At 37.9% G+C, this 22,064-nt stretch overlaps 1 protein-coding gene across 2 annotated transcripts in view; it reads right to left on the reverse strand.

Moving 5' to 3' along the window:
• The window catches only part of WDR19 (WD repeat domain 19), a 92,558-nt gene that overhangs the window by 64,161 nt on the left and 6,333 nt on the right, over nt 1-22,064 (reverse strand). For both annotated transcript variants that reach the window (XM_014827399.3, XM_044767699.2), the window contains exons 5-10: nt 18,145-18,260; nt 14,207-14,322; nt 10,076-10,156; nt 8,792-8,904; nt 8,341-8,514; nt 156-226 (exon numbers count right to left, since the gene is read on the reverse strand). In XM_014827399.3, coding sequence (XP_014682885.1) covers nt 156-226; nt 8,341-8,514; nt 8,792-8,904; nt 10,076-10,156; nt 14,207-14,322; nt 18,145-18,260 — 671 coding nt within the window. The remainder of the gene's footprint in view (nt 1-155; nt 227-8,340; nt 8,515-8,791; nt 8,905-10,075; nt 10,157-14,206; nt 14,323-18,144; nt 18,261-22,064) is intronic.

Genomic DNA, 22,064 nt, shown 5'->3' on the forward strand with positions numbered 1-22,064 from the left:
CAGAATTACTAAAATAAGGAGGCCATTTTAGGGCACTCTAGTGAAGGGTGTTAATTTTATTCCTCCTATAATGAAGGCAAATCATACAATAACAAAAACATTCCTCTGTGTAATTGCACTGATAAAATGTCAATCTGCTTCAGAAAAATAAGTACCTTTATTTTCATCATCCAGGTTGATTATAGCATACATGTCTTTTAATTCTGCCAAGTCATGGATTTTAATGCTGAAAAATAAGAAAAATATATTTTAAATATAAGCATTAAGTAAAACTGTTTTAGTTCCCAAAAAATTACAATCTATGGAACAGGTCAGTGTTCTGCAAAAAGGGATGTACAGGACGATCTATTGGGTTAAAAAAAAAAGCTATTATAATTTCTATATTTAATTATATCTTAAATTGGGGGGTGGGGGGCAGTGCCCAGCTTAATTCTCTGATCTACAGCTTCAGGAACAAGGAGGCTTAAATTGTCCTGAAGAAAAGTTTGAGTAGGAAAACATTCTCCTGCGCAGTATTAATTACTGTAAGATGAAACGGGTTTCTCTTTGCAATGTGCTCCCCCCACCACTCAGAGTTCTTTCACATAAAAAGAAGTGAGGTGTAATAGAAAGAGCATTCAATTTGGAATCATGAGGCACAGGTTGAAAGTTCTGGAAAATTGGGGCATAATATTACTTCATAGGGTTACTGGAGAGAGTAAGTTGGTTGATGCAAATGAAAGCTGTGTAGCACCATTTTGGGACCTAATAGTTGTGATATCTCTTTCCTCCTTGTCTCTTTTCCTCTCTCTTTCCTTCCTTCCTCCATCCCCTTCCTCCCAGTGTTTTCCCTTTATATATTTTCCTTCATTGTTTTCATTTAATTAAACTTTGTCTTTTGACATAATTGTAGACCCACATGCAGTTGTAAGAAATAATATGGACAGATCCTGTGTACCCTTTACCTTTTCCCCCAGTGGTAACATCTTGAGAAACTACAGTATAATATCATAATCAGGATATTGACATTGACACAATCCACGAATCTTATTCAGATGTCCCCAGTTTTACTTGGACTTCTTTTGTGTGTGCACATGCATGTGTATTTAGTTCTATGCAATTTTATCACATGTGAGATTCCTGAGATCCCCAACCACAGTCAGGATACAGAACAGTTTTATCACCGGAAAGATCCCTCGTGTTGCCCTTTTATAAACACACGTACCTCCTTCCTCCCCACCCAGCCCCATCCCTCACCCCTGGCCTCCACTAGTTCTCCATTTCTATAATTTTATCATTTCAAGAATATTATATAAATGGAATCATACAGTGTACAACTTTTGGGGATTGGCTTTTTTCCACTCAGCATAATTCTCTGGAGATTCATCCGAGTTGTTGTGTGCATCAATAGTTTGATCTTTTTTATTGCTGAGTAGTATTTCAGAGGATGATGTACCAGTTTCTTAACCATTCACCCACTGAAGGACATCTGGATTGTTTCTAATTGTTGACGATTACAAATAAAGCTGCTATAAACATTCATATTCAGGTTTCTCTGTGAACATAAGTTTTCATGTCTCTGGGAAAAGTGGCCAGGACTGCAATTGCTGGGCCATATGGTAATTGCGTGTTCAGTTTAAGAAACTGCCAAATTGTTTTCTAGAGTAGCAGTACCATTTTATATTCCTACCAGGAATGTATGAGTGATCCAGTTTCTCCTGATCCTTGTCAGCATTTGGTGTTGTCACTATTTTTAACTATAGCCATTCTAATAGATTGCAGTAATACCTCATTGTGGTTTGAATTTGCATCTCTCTAATGGCTAATGATGTTGAACACCTTTTCATGTGTTGATCTACCATCTGTATATCTTCTTTGTTGAAATGTATGTCTTTTGCCCATTTTCTAACTGGATTGTTTGGTTTTTTAACTTTTGAGAGAACCCTTTATATATTTTAGATACTAGTCCTCTATTGGATCTGTGGTTTGCAAATATCTTTTCTCACTTTACTGCTTATCTGTCCATTCTCTTAACAGAATCTTTCACAGAGAAAAAGTTTTTAATTTTGATGAAGCCTAATTTACCAATTTTTCCTCATATAGATCATGTTTTTGGTTTCAAATTTAAGAATGCTTTGCCTAACCCTAGATCCAGAAGATTTTCTGTTTTTATGTAAAAATGTTACAATTTTGTATTTTACATTTAACTCCATGATCCACTGAGTTAATTTTTCTTTAAAGATTTTACTTTTTTCCTTTTTCTCCCCAAAGCCCCCTGGTACATAGTTGTATATTCTTAGTTGTGGGTCCTTCTAGTTGTGGCATATGGGACGCTGCCTTAGTGTGGTTTGACGAGCAGTGCCATGTCCGCGCCCAGTATTCGAACTGATGAAAACACTGGGCCGCCTGCAGCAGAGCACGCGAACTTAAATACTTGGCCATGGGGCCAGCCCCCACTGAGTTAATTTTTGATTAAGGTGTAAGGTTTAGCTTCAGCTTCATTTCTTTTTTGCTTATGGATGTGCAATTGTTCCAGTACCATTTGTTGAAAAGGCTATTTTAATTCTATTGAATTACTTTTGCATTTTTGTCAAGAGTCAGTTGTACATATTTGTGTGGGTTTATTTCTGGCTTCTTTATTCTGTTCCATTGATCTCTCTGTCTTTCCCTTTGCCAATACCACATGGTCTTGATTCCTGCAGCTATACAGTAAACTTCAATATCAGGTAGAACGATTCTTCTCATTTTATTGCTCTTTTTTAAAGATTGCTTGTAGCTATTTTAGAACATCGTTTTGCATATGCATTTTAGAATAAACTTGTCTATATCTACAAAAAAACATGCTGGGATTCTGATATGAATTTCATTAAAACTATAGATCAGTTTGGAGAGAACGGACATCTTTACCATATTGAATCTTCTAACCTATGAACACAGTATATCTCTCTATTCATTTGGGTCTTCATTGATTTCTCTCAGCAGCACTATGCAATTTTCATTTTCTTTGGAGTGATTAAAAATGGTATTATATTTTTAATTTGGTTTCCACACATTCATTGTTAGTATATAGAAATGTGATTGATTTCTGTGTGTTGATCTTGTATCCTTCAACCTTACTGAACTCACTTATTTTAGATCTAGGAGTTTTTTTGTTTGTAGATTCCTTGGTATTTTCTACACAGATGATCACATCATCTGCAAATAGACATAGTTTTACTTCTCTCTTTCCAGTCTAGATGTGGTTTATTTCTTTTTCTTGCCTTATTGCAGTGGCTAGAACTTCTACTATTAGGTTGAGTTAGAGTAGGGAGAGTGGATATCCTCGCCTTGTTCCCAATCTTAGGAGTCAAGCATTCATTCTTTCACCATTAAGCATGATGTTAGCTCTAGATTTCTTGTAGATGTTCTTTAACAAGTTGAGGTAATTCCCCTTTATTCCTAATTTGCTGAGATTTTTATCATGAATGGGTATTGGATCTTATAAAATATTTTTTGTGTATCAATTGATGTGATGTGGTTTTTCTTTAGCTGTCATTATAGTAATTACATGGATTTTTGAATGTTAAACCAGTTTGCATACTTGGAGTAAATCCGACTTGGTTATGAACTATAATTCTTTTTACACATTGCTGGATTCAGTTTGCTAAATTTTATTGAGGATTTTTGTGTCCAAGTTCATGAGAGGTATTGGTTTGTAGTTTGCTTTCTTTTTCTTATACTCTCTTTGATTTTGACATAAGGGCAATATCAGCGTTACAAAATAAGTTAAGAAGCGTTCCTTCCTCTTTTATTTTATGAAGAGATTTTGTAAAATAGATGCTAATTATTTTTTAAATGTCTGGTAGAATTCTCCACTGACACTATCTGGACCTGGGATTTATTTTTCAGGAGCTTTACAACTATTAGTCAATTTCTTTAATGGTCACAGGGCTAATTCAGATTATCTATTTCATCTGGGTTGAGTTTTGGTAGTTAACGGTTTTTGAAGACTTGTTCCATATCTTCTAAGTTGTCAAATTTCTGAGTGTAAAGTTGTTAGTAGTATTCCTTTATTATCCTCTTAGTGGCTTCCAGATCTGTAGTGATACTCCTGTTTCATTCTTAATATTGGTGGATTTGTGTCTTCTTTTATTTTAGTCATTCTAGCTAGAGGTTTATTAATTTTAGTTTTTCACATCAACAGCTTTTTGTTTGATTTTTTCCTATTTTTAAATGTCCAATTTCATCAATTTCTCCTCTTTATTTTCCCTTCCTTCTGCTTTGGGTTTATTTTGCTCTTCTCTTCCTAGTTTCCTGAGGTAGGAACTTAGATTATTGATCTGAGACCTTTTCTCTTTCCTATGTAAGCATTTAGTACTATAAATTTTCTTCTCAACACTCCTTTTGCTGCTTCATACATTTTGATATGTTGCATTTCAATTTTCATTCAGTTCTATGCATTTTTAAATTTGCTTTGAGATTTATTCTCTGACCCCCTGAATTATTTGGAAGTAGGTTAATTTCCAAGTGATTAGAAAATTTCCTGTCATTTTTGTGTTACTGATTTCGAGTAATTACATTACATCAAGTGTAATGTAATTACATTGAGTGTGATTACATTATGTTTAGAGATTTAAACTTGAAATCATACAAAACGAGTTTAAGGCAGAGTGACCTTAACCTGACACCAGCCCCTTATGCAAGTACATGCCCGAGACAGCCCACAGAGTCACAAGCAAACATAAGTTCCTGACATGACTTCCCCAACAGCCCTAGTGATCAACAGTCTCCCCTGCCTCCCAGCGCCTTCCCCATATGTGCCCCTTAGATAAGACCCCCATGGGAGCTTAAGAAACCCTGCTTTTTTGATTTGAATTGACTCCAACCTTAGCTCAGGAACCCTAAAGTAGACCATCCATGAATCCTATTAAAGGCATGTGCCCCAAGTCCTGTCTCTTTCTGTCTGCACTCTGCCTTGACCTCCCTGTGAGGCCCCTTGAGGCCTGCCAGGTACTTCCTCCAGACATTTGAATAATAAACTTCTCTATTTCAATTCCTCTTGTGTGTTGTTGAACCACAGCTCACCATCCGGCACCCTGTGCTTCACTTAATAAGTGTTAATTTGACAAATTCAGAACAAAGTCTTTTATCTTCTTGTTGATCTCCTGTCTAGTTGTTCTATACATTATTCAAAGCCCGGTACTGAAGTCTCCAACTATTATTGTTAAATTGTCTATTTTTCCCTTCAATTCTGTCAGTTTTTACGTCTTGTATTTTGGGGCTCTGTTGTTAGGTGCATACTCATTTAGCATTATTTTATCTGAACAATATGCAATACCCCTGTTTATCTCTGGTAATTTTCTTTCCCATTTGTCTGGTATCAATATAGCCACCCCAGGTTCCTTTTGATTAGTGTTTGAATGATCTTTTTCCATCCTTTTACTTTTACCTAGTTATATCACGATATTTGAAGTGAGTTTCTCATAGACAGCATATAATAGGGTCATTTAAAAATTCCATTCTAGGGGCAGGCCCCGTGGCCGAGTGGTTAAGTTTGTGTGCTCTGCTTTGGCAGCCCAGGGCTTCAGTGGTTTGAATACTGAGCGTGGACACGGCACCGCTCGTCAGGCCATGCTGAGGCAGCATCCCACATACCACAAGTAGAAGAACCTGCAACTAAAATATACAACTATGGACTGGGGGGATTTGGGGAGAAAAAGCAGAAAAAAAAGAAAGAAGATTGGCAAGAGTTGTTAGCTCAGGTGCCAATCTTTAAAAAGAAAAAAAAATTCCTTTCTAATAGTCTATGTCTAATAACTTTGTCATTTACATTTAACATAGTTATTGATATGTTTTTTATTTGTTTCTACTTGTTCTTTCTGTCTTTTGTTCTGTTTTTCCTTTCTTCTTCTAGATTTGAACATTTTTTAGTATTCCATTTTAATTTATCTATTGTTTTTGTATTATTTCTTCACATAGTTTTAGTGGTTGCTCTAGATTACAATATACATACTTAATTTCTCATAGTCTATTCAGAATCAATGTTTTACCACTTCAAGTGGAATGTAGAAATCTTATCACATATAAGAACTTTACCATTTCCCCTTCATGTTGTAGTTGTCTTATGTATTGCATCTTTCATGGATTGAACACACTATCAGACAATACTATAATTTTTGCTTTCAATAGCCATGTATGTTAAAGATCTTAAAAGAAAAAAATAGTCTGTTATATGTACCAAGATATTTGCCATTTCTGTTGCTCTTCCTTCATTCTTGATGCCCCAGATTTCCTCTGTCATCTGTTCTCTTCTATCTGAAGAACTTCCTTCAGCAATTATTTTAGATCAGATCTGCTAGCAATAAATTCTCTTCATTTTTGCATCTGAGAACGTTTATTTCACCTTCATTACTGATCGGTATTTTCATTGGATACAAAATTTCAGGTGACACTTCTTTTCCTTCAGCACTTTAGAAATGTTGTAATGCTTCCTTCTGTCCTCTACGGTTTATGGTGAGAAATCCACTGTCATTCAAACTGTTGTTCTCTGGCTATTTTCAAGGTTTTTCCTTTGGAGTTTTTAGCAGTTTGATTATGATGTGTCTGGGCCTAGATTTCTTTGGATTTATCCTTTTGTGGATTTGTTGAGCTTCTATAATATATAGGTTTATGTCTTTTGCCAAATGTGAGAAGTTTTCAGCTACTATTTCGGAGAGTCTTATGACACAAATGTTAGACCTTTCGTTACTGTTTCACAGGTCCCTAAGGCTCTGTTTACTTTTTTCCAATCTTTTTATTCTCTGTGTTCAGACTGGATATTCTATTAATATATCCTCAAGTTCACTGACCCTTTACGCTGTAACCTCCATTCTGCTATTAAGTACACAGCATTAATTATATCTTTTGGTTCTAAAATTTCCATTTGGTTCTTCTTTGTAGGTTCTATTTCTTTTCTGAGACTACGTCTCCATTTGTTTTGAGAATGCTAGCCCTTACCTCTTGGAGCATTTTTATAATAGTTGCTATCTGCATTATCTTGGCATTGGCATCATTTGATTGCCTTTTTCTAAGCGAGTTGAAGTTTTCCTGATTCTTCATACATCTACTAATTTGGGCTTACATTCTAGACATTTTGAATATTATGTTAGGAGACTCTGTGTCTTGTTTAAATCCTGAAGAAGGTTAATTTTTCTTTTTTTTAACCAGGCAATCAACTCGGTTGGTTTCAGGCCACAAGTTTCAACTAGCCGTCTGTGGATTATGGTTTAAATGTCAGTTCCATTTTCAAAGCCTTTGCAGTGGTATTCAGATATGTCCCTGCCTGGCCCACTCAGTGGCCAGTATAGTACCCGGGCCATGATCTATTCCCTAGTTCAGTTCTCAAAACCTTTAGGAGGAGACATGCATATGCAACTCAGGGGGATCACAAATATCTTTATAGGATTGCTTTCCAGAGCTCCTCCCTCGCCAGGATCTCCCCGGTATTTTCTGGTTCCCTGCGGCTCCCGTTTTCGGTCTTCTAGCAGGAAAGCTGGGGCTCTGGGTACCCTGTTCTGCCTTGTACTTCCCATAACTGCACCCACACCTGCAGCTAAGCAGTGGGAGGAGAGAGAGAAAAATAAGCAACAGGGGTTTGCCCCACCTTCTTGGGACCACAGCTCCTCTAATTGGAGAGGAGGGTTATCCTCCATCAGAATTTTAGGTGCCTGTGGGTCCTTGCTGCCACTGCCATGGTGAGATTGCTTAGGGGCTGAGGTATGAGAGAACAGAGAAAGAAAAAGAAAGAAAATTGGGAGATTTCCCCAACTCTCTGTGAGTGTTAGGAGTTCTCTTTCCTGCAACTTGAGCCAGAATTAGAGGGCTTCTCTCAGAGCTCTCTCTGTCTATCCTCTGGTGCCTACTTCTGGATTTTGGGTTGCCTTGAGTCCTGAGAGAGACCAGAAGACAAACGGGAGACTCACTGCTGGTTCGGTGGTACTTCAAATTCTGGTCTTCCTCTCCAATCTGCCTGCTACTATTTGATTCTCAGAGTCCCTAAATAGCTATTCCATGCATTTTTCCCAGGTTTTATAACTGCATTCAGTGAGAGGGAGGGTGGAGAGGGCTTACTCCACGGTACCCGGAACTGCCTATTTTATTCTTAAGATTGATTTTTAAAGCACACTCTATTTTAGGTTTTGTATTCAGTATGCATTTAGTATTTTGGGTTTTGCCCTGAGTATTAAAGGGAGAAATAAAGGAGTGTTAGAAAGTTTCAATTGCAAGCATGTTCTAAGAGTGCAAGAAAGTATGGTTGATAGATTCACGTTAGCTATCAAAGTCTTGTTGACTGTTGAATACTCCTCATATGAGCTTTCCTGGGAATTTGTGAATATAACTTACCAGTTATCGCCACAGGTAGCAGCTTTGTTAAGGGTCTGTGATACTGCAATACTGGTTAGACTATCTTTATGGTCATGAGCCTGAAATATCTCTTGACCAATCTCTCGAAAATGAGTGGAAATGACCACAAAAATTCCACGTGAGAAACCAATCATGATGTAGCCATCACCATACCTATAGTAACAAAGACAATAATACAGCAAAAAGGGAAATTCACTCTCACTGGCAATACAGTAAATAAGCAAGTACATTGAAACTGAGGAAGTAGAGAATATAATTTATCAAGGGCCTATGTGCCAGATGATATTCTAGGTAGTTTCATGTACTATATCATAGTCTGTAATCCAGAAAATGTTATATATAGAAGTGAAAATGCTACTGGCAAAAATTAAATATAATTAGTAAGGAAAAGCACATGGATATCTTTCTGTAACGAGCCTTCAGTACATACCAGCTATAGCAGACAATGTTGCCATAGCGCTGCTGAAATTCCAGATCAACCGGGCTATCTGGTTCATTCAGATTAAAAAGAAACAAAGTTTTCTTGCCAACTACCACACTTATCTGCCAGAAAAAATTAAGAGATTGCAAAATGAATTATTCAGTACTGCCTGAAAAGACCAATAAGCAAATTCAAACAGCTGAACCTAATTTATGAATACAAATGAGCCAAATTTAGATGTGTTAAATGTTATAATTAGTCAGATAACAATGTGACTAAAAAAATACATTTTACTAATATCTAGTCTGGGAAGGGCTGGCTTTATGCATATCCAATATACCCTTTGAAGTATACTAAAATAGCTGGGTGGAATACCATTTAAAAATTCCCTATACTTCTCATTAGAGTATTGTGCAATACAGGACCATTAAGTCTGACATAGTTCCATTGAAACTGACTCACATTTGGAGTGTAGACAGTCTTCCATTCTAAGAGGCCATGGTGATTTTGAACTATCTGAGATTACAGGTCTACACCCATGTGGATAATCTAGCTTGGCTTTTTTTAATCATCACTCTTTCCATCACCTGCAGGTCACTGGTCAATGTGGCTAGACTAGTGTCCCTCTGCTACCCATACAAGACAGAACTTAACCATAATTTTCAGTGGAGACTGTAATTGTGTTGGGGAGAGGAAAGAGTGTCTTACTTATGCAGGCTCTTTAAGGGTGACGGATATAAATGAAAAGAGAAATACTCTGATATACTTCCTTGTTTCTAAGATGCTATCAATTATAAGCCACTATCAATTTAATAATAGCTTTTTAAGAAATGAAGAAACATTACTTCACTAAATGTATTCATGCTGATTGTGAAAATCATCTGGTTTTAGAATGTTAAAATGCGAAAGGGAAGATGCATCTAAGGTAATGAGAAAATAAAAACTACAACTTTCAGAGCTCTAGTTGCCACATCTGATAGAATGAAAATAAAAAATCCTATGGAAATCAGTACTTCTGTTCATAAAGGTTCCCCCACTGTTTTTGCTATCACAAGAATGAGAGGAGCTATACCAACTTGTAACAGGAAGCTATCCTCGTTTGCTGTGATACCAGGTAGCCAACGGAGGTAAAACTAACTTTTAGGCCTGAGAGACTGGGGCCTACAATGGTTTAGTAAGTGATGGACTATAATTTTTTACCACTACAGAGTCTGTGCCATCCTAGAAAAGGAAAAGTATACTCTACAAAATTATCAGAATAATCTGGGCGTGGATTTGATTTAGAATTCTTACTGTGTTTTCAGTAGCAGAGGTTCGGTCATCAGTCTTCATCATGGAAAACTGCATGTCGCTGGGCTCTGATCTCAGCGGAGTCTGCAGGGGTAAAAATATTATCACTACGAATAAATCCAACACTGCAATTCATTCCAAATGCTAATAAAACAAACAACTTGCTTTCAATTTTGTTATATGTTGGACTAATAACCTGAAAATCTTACTGCCACAAACATCTAGAAATTCTGGATGAAACAGAACATAAATCTTATTAAAATGGATAGGTAAGCTTGAAAGAAGGTAAGGAAAATTTCCAGGGACCGTAAGCAAAGATCAAACTAAAACCCAAAGTGTGTGTAGAAACTGAAGAGGCAGCTATCCAGAGCAGCTAGTAGAGGAGACAATAAGGATTCCATCTGACTTGGGTTGAGCTTTGGGTTACAAAAAAGCTGAGGGGCCAGCCTGGTGGCATAGTAAAGTTTGCACGTCCTGCTTCAGCAGCCCGGGGTTCGTGGGTTCGGATCCTGGACGCAGACCTATGCATTGCTTATCAAGTCATGCTGTGGTGGCATCCCACATACAAAATAGAGGAAGATTGGCACAGGTGTTAGCTCAGGGCCAATCTTCCTCACACACACACAAAAGAAAAAAAGCTGAAAAAATCATTTTCAAATCAAAGAATTTCCCTTCTATCCTCCTTATGGTCTGAGGTTCAAATTTATACTTTGAATGGTCCAGAAACTCCCTGCAGCGTTTGGCAAAAACAAATCCAAAGCTTCTTCCGAGGCTGCAAAATACGTGCACAGATAAGCCCTGCTGAAGAGGAGCTCACAATCAAATACCAGAACTCACAAAGAAACAAGGCCAAGAGCAAGAGCCAGCAGATCTAAAAACAACAGAATCATCAGACAGAGAGGTCATCAATACTTTTAAAATGACTAAAGTCATGAAGGGACTCTTAAGTATGAGAAAAGACAATGCTTTTTTTAAAAGTCCAGGCGGATTTTAAAAAGAATTACAAATTCTAAAATAAAAAAATAGAGTCATTAAAATTAAAAAAAAAAAACCTCAATGGGATACACAGAAGATCAGACAAATTTGAAGAAAGAATAAGTGAACTGCTTTGAGGAAATTATCCAAAAGCTTGCACAGAGTGATTAAAAGATAAACTATGAGAGATTAAGAAATCTGAGAAGGTCCAACATGTGTTTAACAGATGCTCCAGAAGGACAGACCAGAAAGGGCAAGAGGTAATAGTCAAAGAAATAATGATTAAGAATTTTCCACAATTCATGAACAACAGCAATCTTCAGATTCAGGAAACAAGACAAGTCCTCAGCAGGATAAATAAAAATAAATTCACACAAGTAACACTGGAGTTATCTGCAGAATAGCAGAGTCAAAGCAACTCAGAGAAGATACCAAATGAAGCAACACTTAAAATGTACGCTTTGCTCACCACATGACAACTTAAGTAGCATGTCTAATTCTGAAGCATACTTCTCAGGGATTAGAAATGGGAAATAGTTATCTTGCATGTAAATAAGGGCTGAACAGTAGTGGCTTCCTGGCATGTTATGCAGAAAAATATTCTAGGGTTATGTCTTGATTCAGTGGAGAAAAGACCACCAGTATCTACTGAGAATGCCCAATATGGGTACAAAAGGGAGGAGCTGTAGCACTTGTACTATATATATATCTACCATTCTACCTCTAAAGGGCACCGATATAGAATGACTAAAACTATAATTTCTAGAAACTATTTTTTACAGTAATGCCAGATTAATCTTCCTTAAGAAGCACTGTTATCATGCTATGGTTCTGCTCAACGTGGCTGAGTTACTTACTCGTGCCTAATTTTCAAAGTTTTCCAGATACAGGAACGAACTTCTTCTTCAGCCTTGTTTTCTATAAATTCTCAAAGCCCAAACCTTCAGTCAGGCCATCTTGAAGAAACCATGACTAAGCTGTAACAAGTTTTTCCTCTCATCTTTGTTCTTGCTGCTCTGCCTGGACTGAATGTCAGAGACTGCCAAACGTCTTGCAGTATCCACTAAAATGAGTTTTAGTTGAGCTCATGGTCACCTAGGTAGGCTACCTTTGAGCTTCCCTGGCAGCAGTTAGGTGTGACCACATGACTAGGTGCTAATGATATGAATGGAAATAATAAATGCATCTTCCAGATCAAATCCTTTACAAATTTCTTGCACTCCGCTTCTCTTTCTCCCTTCCCTGGAACTGAAATGCAGATGTGGTGCTAGTACGCTAGCTTCACCCATGCAGATGAAGGCAAAATCCCCTAGAAAATGGCAGAGCAATTAGATGGAAGGAAGCTGGGACTCTGTACGATCTTGTGACACAGAGATATACAGATGACCAGCCTACCTCTGTTTCACGAGAAAGAGAAAGAGGAAAAAAAACCACCCAAACTACCATATTCTTAGAGCCATTGTAATTTGAGGTCTCTCTGTTACAGTTTAGCCTATACCCTGACTGATTCAGATCAACTTCTCTCTTTTAAATATTCACAATCCAGCTTTCTTTCTTTCTGGTGAGGAAGATTGGCCCTGAGCTAACATCTGTTGACAATTTTCCTCGTTTTTTTCTTTCTCCCTGAAGTCCCAGTACATACTTGTATGTACTACTTGTAGGTCCTTCTAGTTCTTCTATGTGGGACACCACCTCAGCATGGCTTGATGAGTGGTGCTAGGTCTGCGCCCAGGATCTGCACTGGCAAACTCAGGGCCACCAAAGCAGAGTGTGCAAACTTAACCACTATGCCACCAGGCCGGTCCCTACAACCCAACTTTCACTGATCTCCTCAATCTCCCAAAGGCTATAGGACTTGTAAGCTATGCCACAAGACCTGGCAATTAATCCTATCAGGCCACGTGTGTTTTATCATGATTAGTTTTGTCTTCTTGAGAGTAGGGGCCTGTGGTTGGCAGCCTCTAAGATGGTCTGCAATGATCCTTAGGTTCCTGTTTTTTATGCCTTTGTGTAATCCCCATCCCTGCCAACTCCATCCCCTGAGTGAGGGCTGGACCTAATGACTCACTTCTACAGAACTGAATATGGCAAAAATGATTTTGAGATCAGATTATTTATTAAGAGACTGAGGCTCAAGTCTTGATGGCTGTTCTCACTCTCTCACCAGCTGCTATGTTGTCAGGCATTCTATGGAAAGATCCATGTGGCAAGGAAATGAGGCAGGCTTTCAGTCAATAGGCTGAGAGAAACTAAGCCTAACCACCTGTCTGTCAACAACCACGTGAGTGAATCTGGAAACAGACTTTTCCCTAGTCAAGCCTTCAGATGAGACTGCAGCCCTGACTGATAAAATAATTGTAGACCTACAAAAGACCTTGAGACAGAAGCACCCAGCTAACCACCTGGATTCCTCATCCACAACAACTGTGAAGCAATAAATGTCTGTTGTTTTAAACTGCTAAGTTTTGAGGGTATTTATTATGCAGCAATAGATAACTAATACAGGGCCATATTTCATATTTCTTCTATAGCATAGCACAGTGCCATATACCTAGCAGGTATTCAAAGAATGTGTTAGTCAATATTGCTCTAGCATATTACGAAATCATAAACCAAGTAGCCCAAAGTAAAATTTTTCCATTGGTGAAATTATATGGCTACTGGTGATGCAAATTCCCTTAAGGAGGGGCCTCTGAAGATCTAATCAATCTTGGGAAATTTGAACAGCAGTAAAATTTAGTCCTAAAATTAAATTCAACTAGGATTAGTTTGGAAGCAATTTAACACATCTGTTAAAGGGATGGGCTTTAGAATCAAGCAGACCTGACCCTGAGTCCAGTTATTATTATTAATACTATGAATATACACATATAAAATAAGCTATTTCCCAAATACACTGACGATAACCACAGAGCTAATAATCCATGCTAATACTACACAATGGGAAATGTACAACGCAGGATATTTGGGTAAAGTATTCATATTAAAGAAAAATGTTCTAATACACACAAAAAAAGTTAACGATGCTTAGAATATGACGTTATTATATACATCTCACTTAGAGATTTTCAAATTTTATAGATTAGTTTGATAGACAAACTTCATTTTGAAGAAAAATTTGAATATACCATTCAGACCAAAGAGATATTACTGTATTACCTGTCTTATCGTGTCACCTTCCTGATTACTAACTGTAATCATTTTATCTTCACCACCTAAAGCAAGAAGATTTTCTGTATTCCAACATCCACATGTGATTCTCTTAGTATGTTTTCCTGAAAAAGAGATGATTTTTGTATAGAAACGTGGATTCCTCAAAAAAAAAAAAAAACAAACCAAAAATCTGTGATGTCAGTCTGAAAGTTTAGGGAGTATATTATGAAAATTAAACAGATAAGGAATTAAAAATCTCATCAGAGCAGTTAGTGTCTAAGAAACCTTATTTAGAACAGTTTATTACCAGGGTGTAAATCAAGATAACGGTATATAAGGGCAATACTGTTTTCCAACTTTTTATGTAGATATGAGCACAGGCCCTAACATAAAGATACTCTGTTCCTCAACAAGTTCATTTGTTTACCATGTAACAAGACCTGTAACGATAATGTCTTTAAGAGAAGTAAATCCCAAAGCACTGAAGTTATCTTTACTATATTCAGTTTCATGGTGTGGTAAACTCTTGACATAACCAGATTCAACACACACAGTTTTGACTATTCATGTATTACAAAAGGACATATTATGATTCGCGATGATACTGAGATGCAAATATGAAAGTGTCCTAGAGAGACCTGTGTTAAGAATTGAGTCACATCGTCATCAAGTGACATTAGATAACTACTAAGTATCAGGCTTTTTCACTGAGCCATCCGGCCAGGGCAAAAACTACATTCAGGGCTGGGGGGGCAGGGATCACGTGCTTGACACTGTGGGCATTTGTTGAAGGTCCTAGGATAGATAAATCCTTGAGTCCCAAGATTAATTCTACAATGAGAAGCAGAATGGTTAAGTATACATATTCGGGAGTCAGACTGCCTGGGTTTGAATCTTGGCTCTACCACTTAACTGCAAAATACTGGATAAGTCACTTAACATTTCTATTCCTTAGTCACGTCATTCAGAAGTTAGGGATAAGAGCAGGACCTATCTCACAGGGTTGAGATAAAGTGCGTTAAAGCACTTAGAAGAGTGCCAGGCATATAGGAAGTGCTATACGGTAAGTGTTAGCTATTTTAGCTATTATTGAGAAACAGAGACCACACTCATTTTATTCTTTGTCCCCCTTATAGAACCTAATATGGCACCTATGCAGAAAGTAGGTTCTGAAGAAATAGTTGTTACACGAGTACTCTGAGGCAGGAGTGTGTTAGGCTCAGCAAGGAGGACAGTGTGGCTGGAGTGGAGTGAGGAGAGAAGAATATGAGATGAGGTCCGAGAGTTTGCAGGGGCCAGTTCATGCAGGGCTTGGCTGGCCATTGTGAGGACTTCGGCTTTGATTCTGGGTAGGATGGAGAGCCACCGGAGAGTTCTGAGCAGAAGACTCACTCTGGCATTTAGGCTGAGAATATTCTGTAGTGGGGCAAGAGTTGAAGCAGGGAGTCCAGTGAAGAGACTGCAGAAATTCAGGTGGAAGATGTTTGAGGCCCACACCACAGTAGAAGTAGGAGAGGTGGTGAGAACAGACTTGATTCTGGAGATATCTGAAGGTAGATACCACAAGATTTTCTGGCAGATTAGATATAGAGGGTATGAGAAAGAGAAGAGTCAAAGGATGATGTTAAGGTTTGGCCTGAAGATCTAAAAGAATGAAATGTCACCAACAGTGAGAGGAAAAGCTGTGGGTCAAAAAAGTTTTGGAGGGGCTGGCCCCGTGGCCGAGTGGTTAAGTTCGCGCGCTCCGCTGCAGGCGGCCCAGTGTTTCGTCGGTTCGAATCCTGGGCGCGGACATGGCACTGCTCATCAGACCACGCTGAGGCAGCATCCCACATGCCACAACTAGAGGAACCCACAACGAAGAATACACAACTATGTACCGGGGGGGCTTTGGGGAGAAAAAGGAAAAAATAAAATCTTTAAAAAAAAAAAAAAAAATGTATAAAAAAAAAAAAAGTTTTGGAGACATTAAATTTGAAGGATTTACTAGACCCCTCATCAGAGAAGTTGAGTAAGCATATGGATACATGAGACTAGAGTTTGGAAAAGATAAATATAGGCGTTGTCAGGATACAGATAGTATTTCCAATCAGGAGACCAGAGCATGAAAGTGAAGGGAATATTCAGAGAAGAGAGAGGGATAAAGGAGATTTTGCTGATCACAGATTAAGTGCCTTGGGTGGTCGACTGGATATGGTGTCCAAAGAGATGGGCATTAGTAGGGAAAAAGGAGTAGATGAACAGAGGTGGAAAGATGCCGAAGACAAATTTCTTTCTATACCCAAAAAAGGGAGAAGAAAATCTCTCTTCCTCCTTCTTCCTATATACCTCAAGACCCTTTTGCTTCCAGTGCTGAGAGCTCAGGTTAGCCTTAACATCAATAATAACAGTTAACACGTTTAGCGCCTACTTACACTGTTCTCCGCACTTTACATGTATTGACTTATTGAATATGAACTCACAGTTAATATACTATGGTAACTGAAGTTTGAACCATGTTATTGGGAGACTGGCAATATTTAATTAAACTGTAGTAAATAACAATTATTTACATCAGAAACATGCAAAGTGGGAACTGCCTATATCTAGTCTAGTTCAACAAAATAAATCAGTGTAAGATGAAGCAAGGTAACAGATTTTAGTTACTGTAAAACACTGACAGATCACGCCACCATGTAGCAGCTAAGTAAAGTGGAATAGCTTGGTTTTAGGAAAGTAAGTTATTTAAAAGGTAAAAAAAAAGCAGAGCCACAAATCACAACCAACTCCGAGAGAGGCAGCTATATATTTAGCTAAGGGACCTAAGATATATAATTAACCTAAATCTTTTCAGGTCCATTTTACACAGTTAATAAATAAGACTGAGAACAAGATGAATATCCATATTAAATACAAAGATCACATATAAAATCCTGTATATATGACAAGTACCTGACACAAAATAATGATGCTTTGACAAATTATTTTCTTATACCTCAAGTGTCAACATTTCTGGGGCCTATAAGTTAACTGGTAGGATACACCTACAGATGAATGGGGATACAAAAAATCCCTAACTGAAGTTAAATAAACTAATTAATTTATATGGTGAAAGTTGATTTTTGTAACTCAAAATTTTTTAATTTTTCAAACGAATCAACGATATTACTGTTTAGCTGGAGCACCAAAAATATTAATATTAAAGATATACATATATGTGAAAAAAAAGGGAATAATCAAGTGTCCTTAATTGAAAGGCACTTTCTGAAGTATTCTGTGAATACTCTTGTCTCCAGAGTTTAATTCCTTCGTTCTCAGTAAATTATGCTTTTCTGGCCTGGGTGTAGTTAAGCCCACTAGTTTCACCACGTACCAGCATGATGTCACAGTGATTGAAAAGAATCAATACTCTTTCTTCTCGGGTATTGAGAAGGCAGATGCTAAACGACCAGAGGCTGAGGGAATCAAGAGACTGAACCACGAAGATCAAACAAGAACACACACCCTCTAGTTATATACCACGAAACAAATGTAACTCATAGTCCACGCTCAGACTAAACTGGTGCTTGGAGAGAGTGAGGGGTCAGAACTAGGAATCTGGATACGCTCTGTCCAAGCAGTCACCAGATGTTTTAGTCCATCTGCTAATGTGTCGAAATGCATATGAGCTATTCCAAGTCCAGATGTAGAATCTGGGTGAGAAAGGGGAAAATACAAGCCATGTTATTAATGTACCGGCGTCCAAAGGCACAGGCTGACCTTAGAGCACCCTATTCTACGCGGCCTGGGTCGTTCTTAGTAGGCAATGAAGAGGGATCTTCCAGTTCAGTTAGACGTGAGGCTTGACCAGGGGAGACGTACTACCACAAAATTTCCCTTGCAGTCTCAGGGAAATCCGAGGCAGTAAAATTCACATTTATATAAAGCATCTCAAATATTTAGCGGCGTTTCCAGCTATAACCTACCAAGGACAGGAATCTTTCGAGATGTCTGACGATTATAAATAAGCAAATTTCCTTTAACAGTTCCAACAGCCAGGAAACTTCCAACTTTTGACCAAAGAAGGAAAGACATTTGGTCCCTGTAACATTAAGATATAAGTTACTAAACAATTCACAATCACAACCTCGAAATAATCCTTTAAAAAAGTACTTCATGAATAATTTTAACATCTCCTTAGAAGCTGAAGTACAAAATTACAAGTTAATGCCTTAGGACAAAGAGTAAGTGCTAAAGACATTTTGGAGACGCAACAAGATGACCTTCAGTCAGTCAGACTTAAAATACAAATGTGTAATGAATATAGACTTCAATTCAGTCATGATGGAACCTCAGATTTCATAAGATGACTCATGACGAGATAGTTATTAATTTATCTACTAATGATAGTTGTAACTCTAAATAAGGTAAAAATCTTAATGGATGATGACATCTCAAGCTTTAAGAAAAGTAGAGTCCAATAACATGATATATTAACTTGGGAAAATCCTATCTTTTCCAGCTCTGTCACTTTTAAGAGTAGCTCTCTCAGAAGGAAAAGCACGTTTCCCTACCACCAGTTCTTATGTGCATTCTAGAACGAACAGGTTGAACTTTTATACAACTCCCTACTAAAGGGAATCAGGGCTCCTTGGAGAGCAACTCATTCTGTATATTGAGGAAAGAAATCACAATGGGTCTAGAAAAGTTGTTCTGAAAATGCCATCCCAGGGCCAGCAGCGTCACCTGGGAACTTCGGAAATGCCAGTTTAGAAATGTCAGTTCTCAGATGCCACCCCAGTCCCACTGAGTGAGAAACGCTGGGGGTGGTGCCCAGATATCTGTGTTTTAATAATTAGTTCCCCAGGGAATTTTGATGCAGCTGAACTTTGAGAACCACTGATACAGTACGCTACTGTTTTCAGAAAGCAACACTGCTTTCAGGAATGTTGAGGACAGCAATAAAAGGACAAAAGAGTAAACTTAAAGGGGCTTCCTCTGGCTAAATTAGGAAAATGTAAGCATTAAAAATTACATATTTAATTAAAATAGGTTGAGTTTGCGAAAGGCCATAAAATGATGATGATACTTGGAACACAAAAATTCACTTAAAGTATATGAAAAGTAGTAATAATAGGTGAATATAATAATATGTTTAGTTAAAAATTAATTGTAATAAGTAAAGAAGTATTAATATACCAGGCTGCTAAGTTTCTCCTGTTAAGTATATCTTTTATGAGAGATAAATATGCATTTTCCTCTATCTGTTTAAGAGGTGTGGCAGCCATGAGAATATGCCTCTCAGATCCAACTATAGAAAGTGTAATTGGCCAAGGCTGCCAGCTGCTAGGCATGGGAATCTACCACCTCAAGGTGCTAGGGCCACGCCTTCCCATTCGCTGCTCCCACACCATGACTGAGTGTGGCAGGAATACTATTGAGGCCCATCCTTGGAAAACATAGGACTCCTCTGATGGGTAAGTTTGGCTCAAAGTCTCCCCATAGGCCTAGTTGAACTTTCTTAGAACTAGGCTGCAGTCTAAGATGTTTCTACCCACCCTTTCTTCCTTCTCTCTCTCCTTCACAAGGGTCAGACACGCATTGTGGTCTGATGGCTCTTCTAACCTCTTTTTGCCCCACCATGTTCCCTCACAGGCATTTCCTGTAATAAATCTCATATATTTAATCCTGTTGTGGAGTCTGCTTCTCAGAAAAGATAAATAAAAGAATTGTGAGTGAGCTAAATTGTATCAGAGAGAAGAGGAACTATATGACAAGAACAAGGTCTGATCAGCAATGGTGGTCACACACAATAAAAGCAGTGTAACATTAGTCCATCTAAATAGTTTATCATTACTAACAGTCACACAACAACCACCTAGAAAGAGGGTTAAATAGTGTATTCCAAGAAGCTCAAGAAACCAAATGTCTTCAAAAGAAGAGCCAACTAAACAGATTCCGTCTCTCTTCTCTTGGGAGATAAGGCCTCTAGGAGGCCCTACAAATTACAATAAGGTACAAAGGCATACATGTTTCCAATAATGCTAACTGGTCAGGCCATGTATAATAATCACACGTATTTATGGCCAAGCCAAACTTAAAGAATACATTATTCTAGAGTAATGCACCTGGCTACAAAAAAATGCAACCTATGTGAAAGGTACAGGCTTAAAAACATTTTGCTGACAGGACAATTGAAGATCAATTAGGAAAGCAGCTGAGCAGAATGACCAGGGCTCAGGTCTGAATGGTCTTGGGAGAAGCAACCATGTCCCATGAGTCAACCAAGAATCAACTGGTTGATGAACCAGATGTTGTATTTAGAGTTTTCTCTGGAAAGACTGCTATATCCCAGGTGCATAACCACTGTGAGCCTGGGTAGAATCAGGGTAAGTACCACTTAATCTTAAGAAGGTATAAAAATACATCTAGGAAAAATGAAGAAATAAATTCAACCCACTGTGTTAACACAAACTAAGATAGTTAAGTGGCATCATAGAACAATTATATGTGAGCGTGTTTTATGTACCATTTAAGATGTTTGAAGTGCTCAAAAGAATTCCAATTAAATTTGTAAATAGAATTTAAATTGCTTAAAGGAAATTTAATTGTTTGAAAAAAAAGTAAGAAAAATTGATATTCAAAATTTTGTTTTTTAACTACTAGTACAATAGATTGACCATTAAATAAAAAACAAATAGTAGTGAGTATAGCTTCAAATATACAAAAGTCTTTTAGACATTCAATATTAATATCAATACTAAAACACCCTTGATTTTACCTTAATGATAATTACAATAACATCTACCATTCACTCAATTCTTAATTTCATGCTTGGCCATGACATACAATTAAACATCACAACCACTCTGAGATGATGTAAGGAAATGGATCTGTAGGAAGACAGACAGAGGGAGGCAGAGCTACACCAGCTCAAAACAACTGGGACTAATTATGCATTTTTCTCTGGATGAGGATGTGGCCTCACTGATGCTGAATTTGGTTCAAAAGCCACTACTTGATGTTTATAAACATTCTCTTGAATGGAAGCACACAGAGTATATAAAGTCTTTCTGAAAAGTGATGTATCCCCAAAGTGTAAAAGGACAGGGCAAGAACAGAAGGTTCTCAGACCTGGCAAGACGTCATGTTGGGCAGACAAGATCACCTGTGGATGCACGCCTCACGTGTCACTTCGAAGGGAAACTGTGCTAAGGTTATGTTTGGTCTTGTTCTGCTTGGCCACTTTGCTTCCTCTGGGTTCAGTTATCCCTTGGTAAATAAACTGGAAACTTATAGTCTAATCTTATGGTATGTGTGTGATCTCTTCCTGCCCACTTGTGGGTCACATGATGCCACGAGGCATATATTATTATTATACTCACTTCATATAGATGAAAAAATTGAGGTTTAGAGAGAGGTTAAGCAACTTGTCCAAAATCAAAATTGCAAAGTTTTAGTTGTAAATACTGACAAGTTTTTCCTTTCCATGTGGTAACATGGTTTCTGTTTTAGCAGAGATCTGTAATTTATTCTGTCTGCTCAGAATTTTTTTTTTCACTTGGGAACTGCCCCACCCTTCACCCTACTCTTCACCTGGTGCAATTATCGATTCTATGGCCCTGCCTACCCCACTCAAAGACCTTTTGAGGAACTGAGTGCACACTGGTGATGTGATGGGGGCATGCTCTTTTCTCCATCATAACTTGCTGTAGAGAATGATATAAGCCAATAGCTGCCAGTAGCCATGGAGAGTGTCTGACTCAGAATGAAGCCAATACAGAGAAAGGAAGAGCCGAGAGATGGAGAAAGACAGTGTCTCGATTGCATTGATAGAATTCCTAGACCCAGTCATGCCTGAAGCCATCTCCAGATTTTTCCATATATGTTTTATCTCATTTTTGGA

Source organism: Equus asinus, chromosome 3, assembly GCF_041296235.1.
Source record: "Equus asinus isolate D_3611 breed Donkey chromosome 3, EquAss-T2T_v2, whole genome shotgun sequence".
Classification (NCBI taxonomy): Eukaryota; Metazoa; Chordata; class Mammalia; order Perissodactyla; family Equidae; genus Equus; species Equus asinus.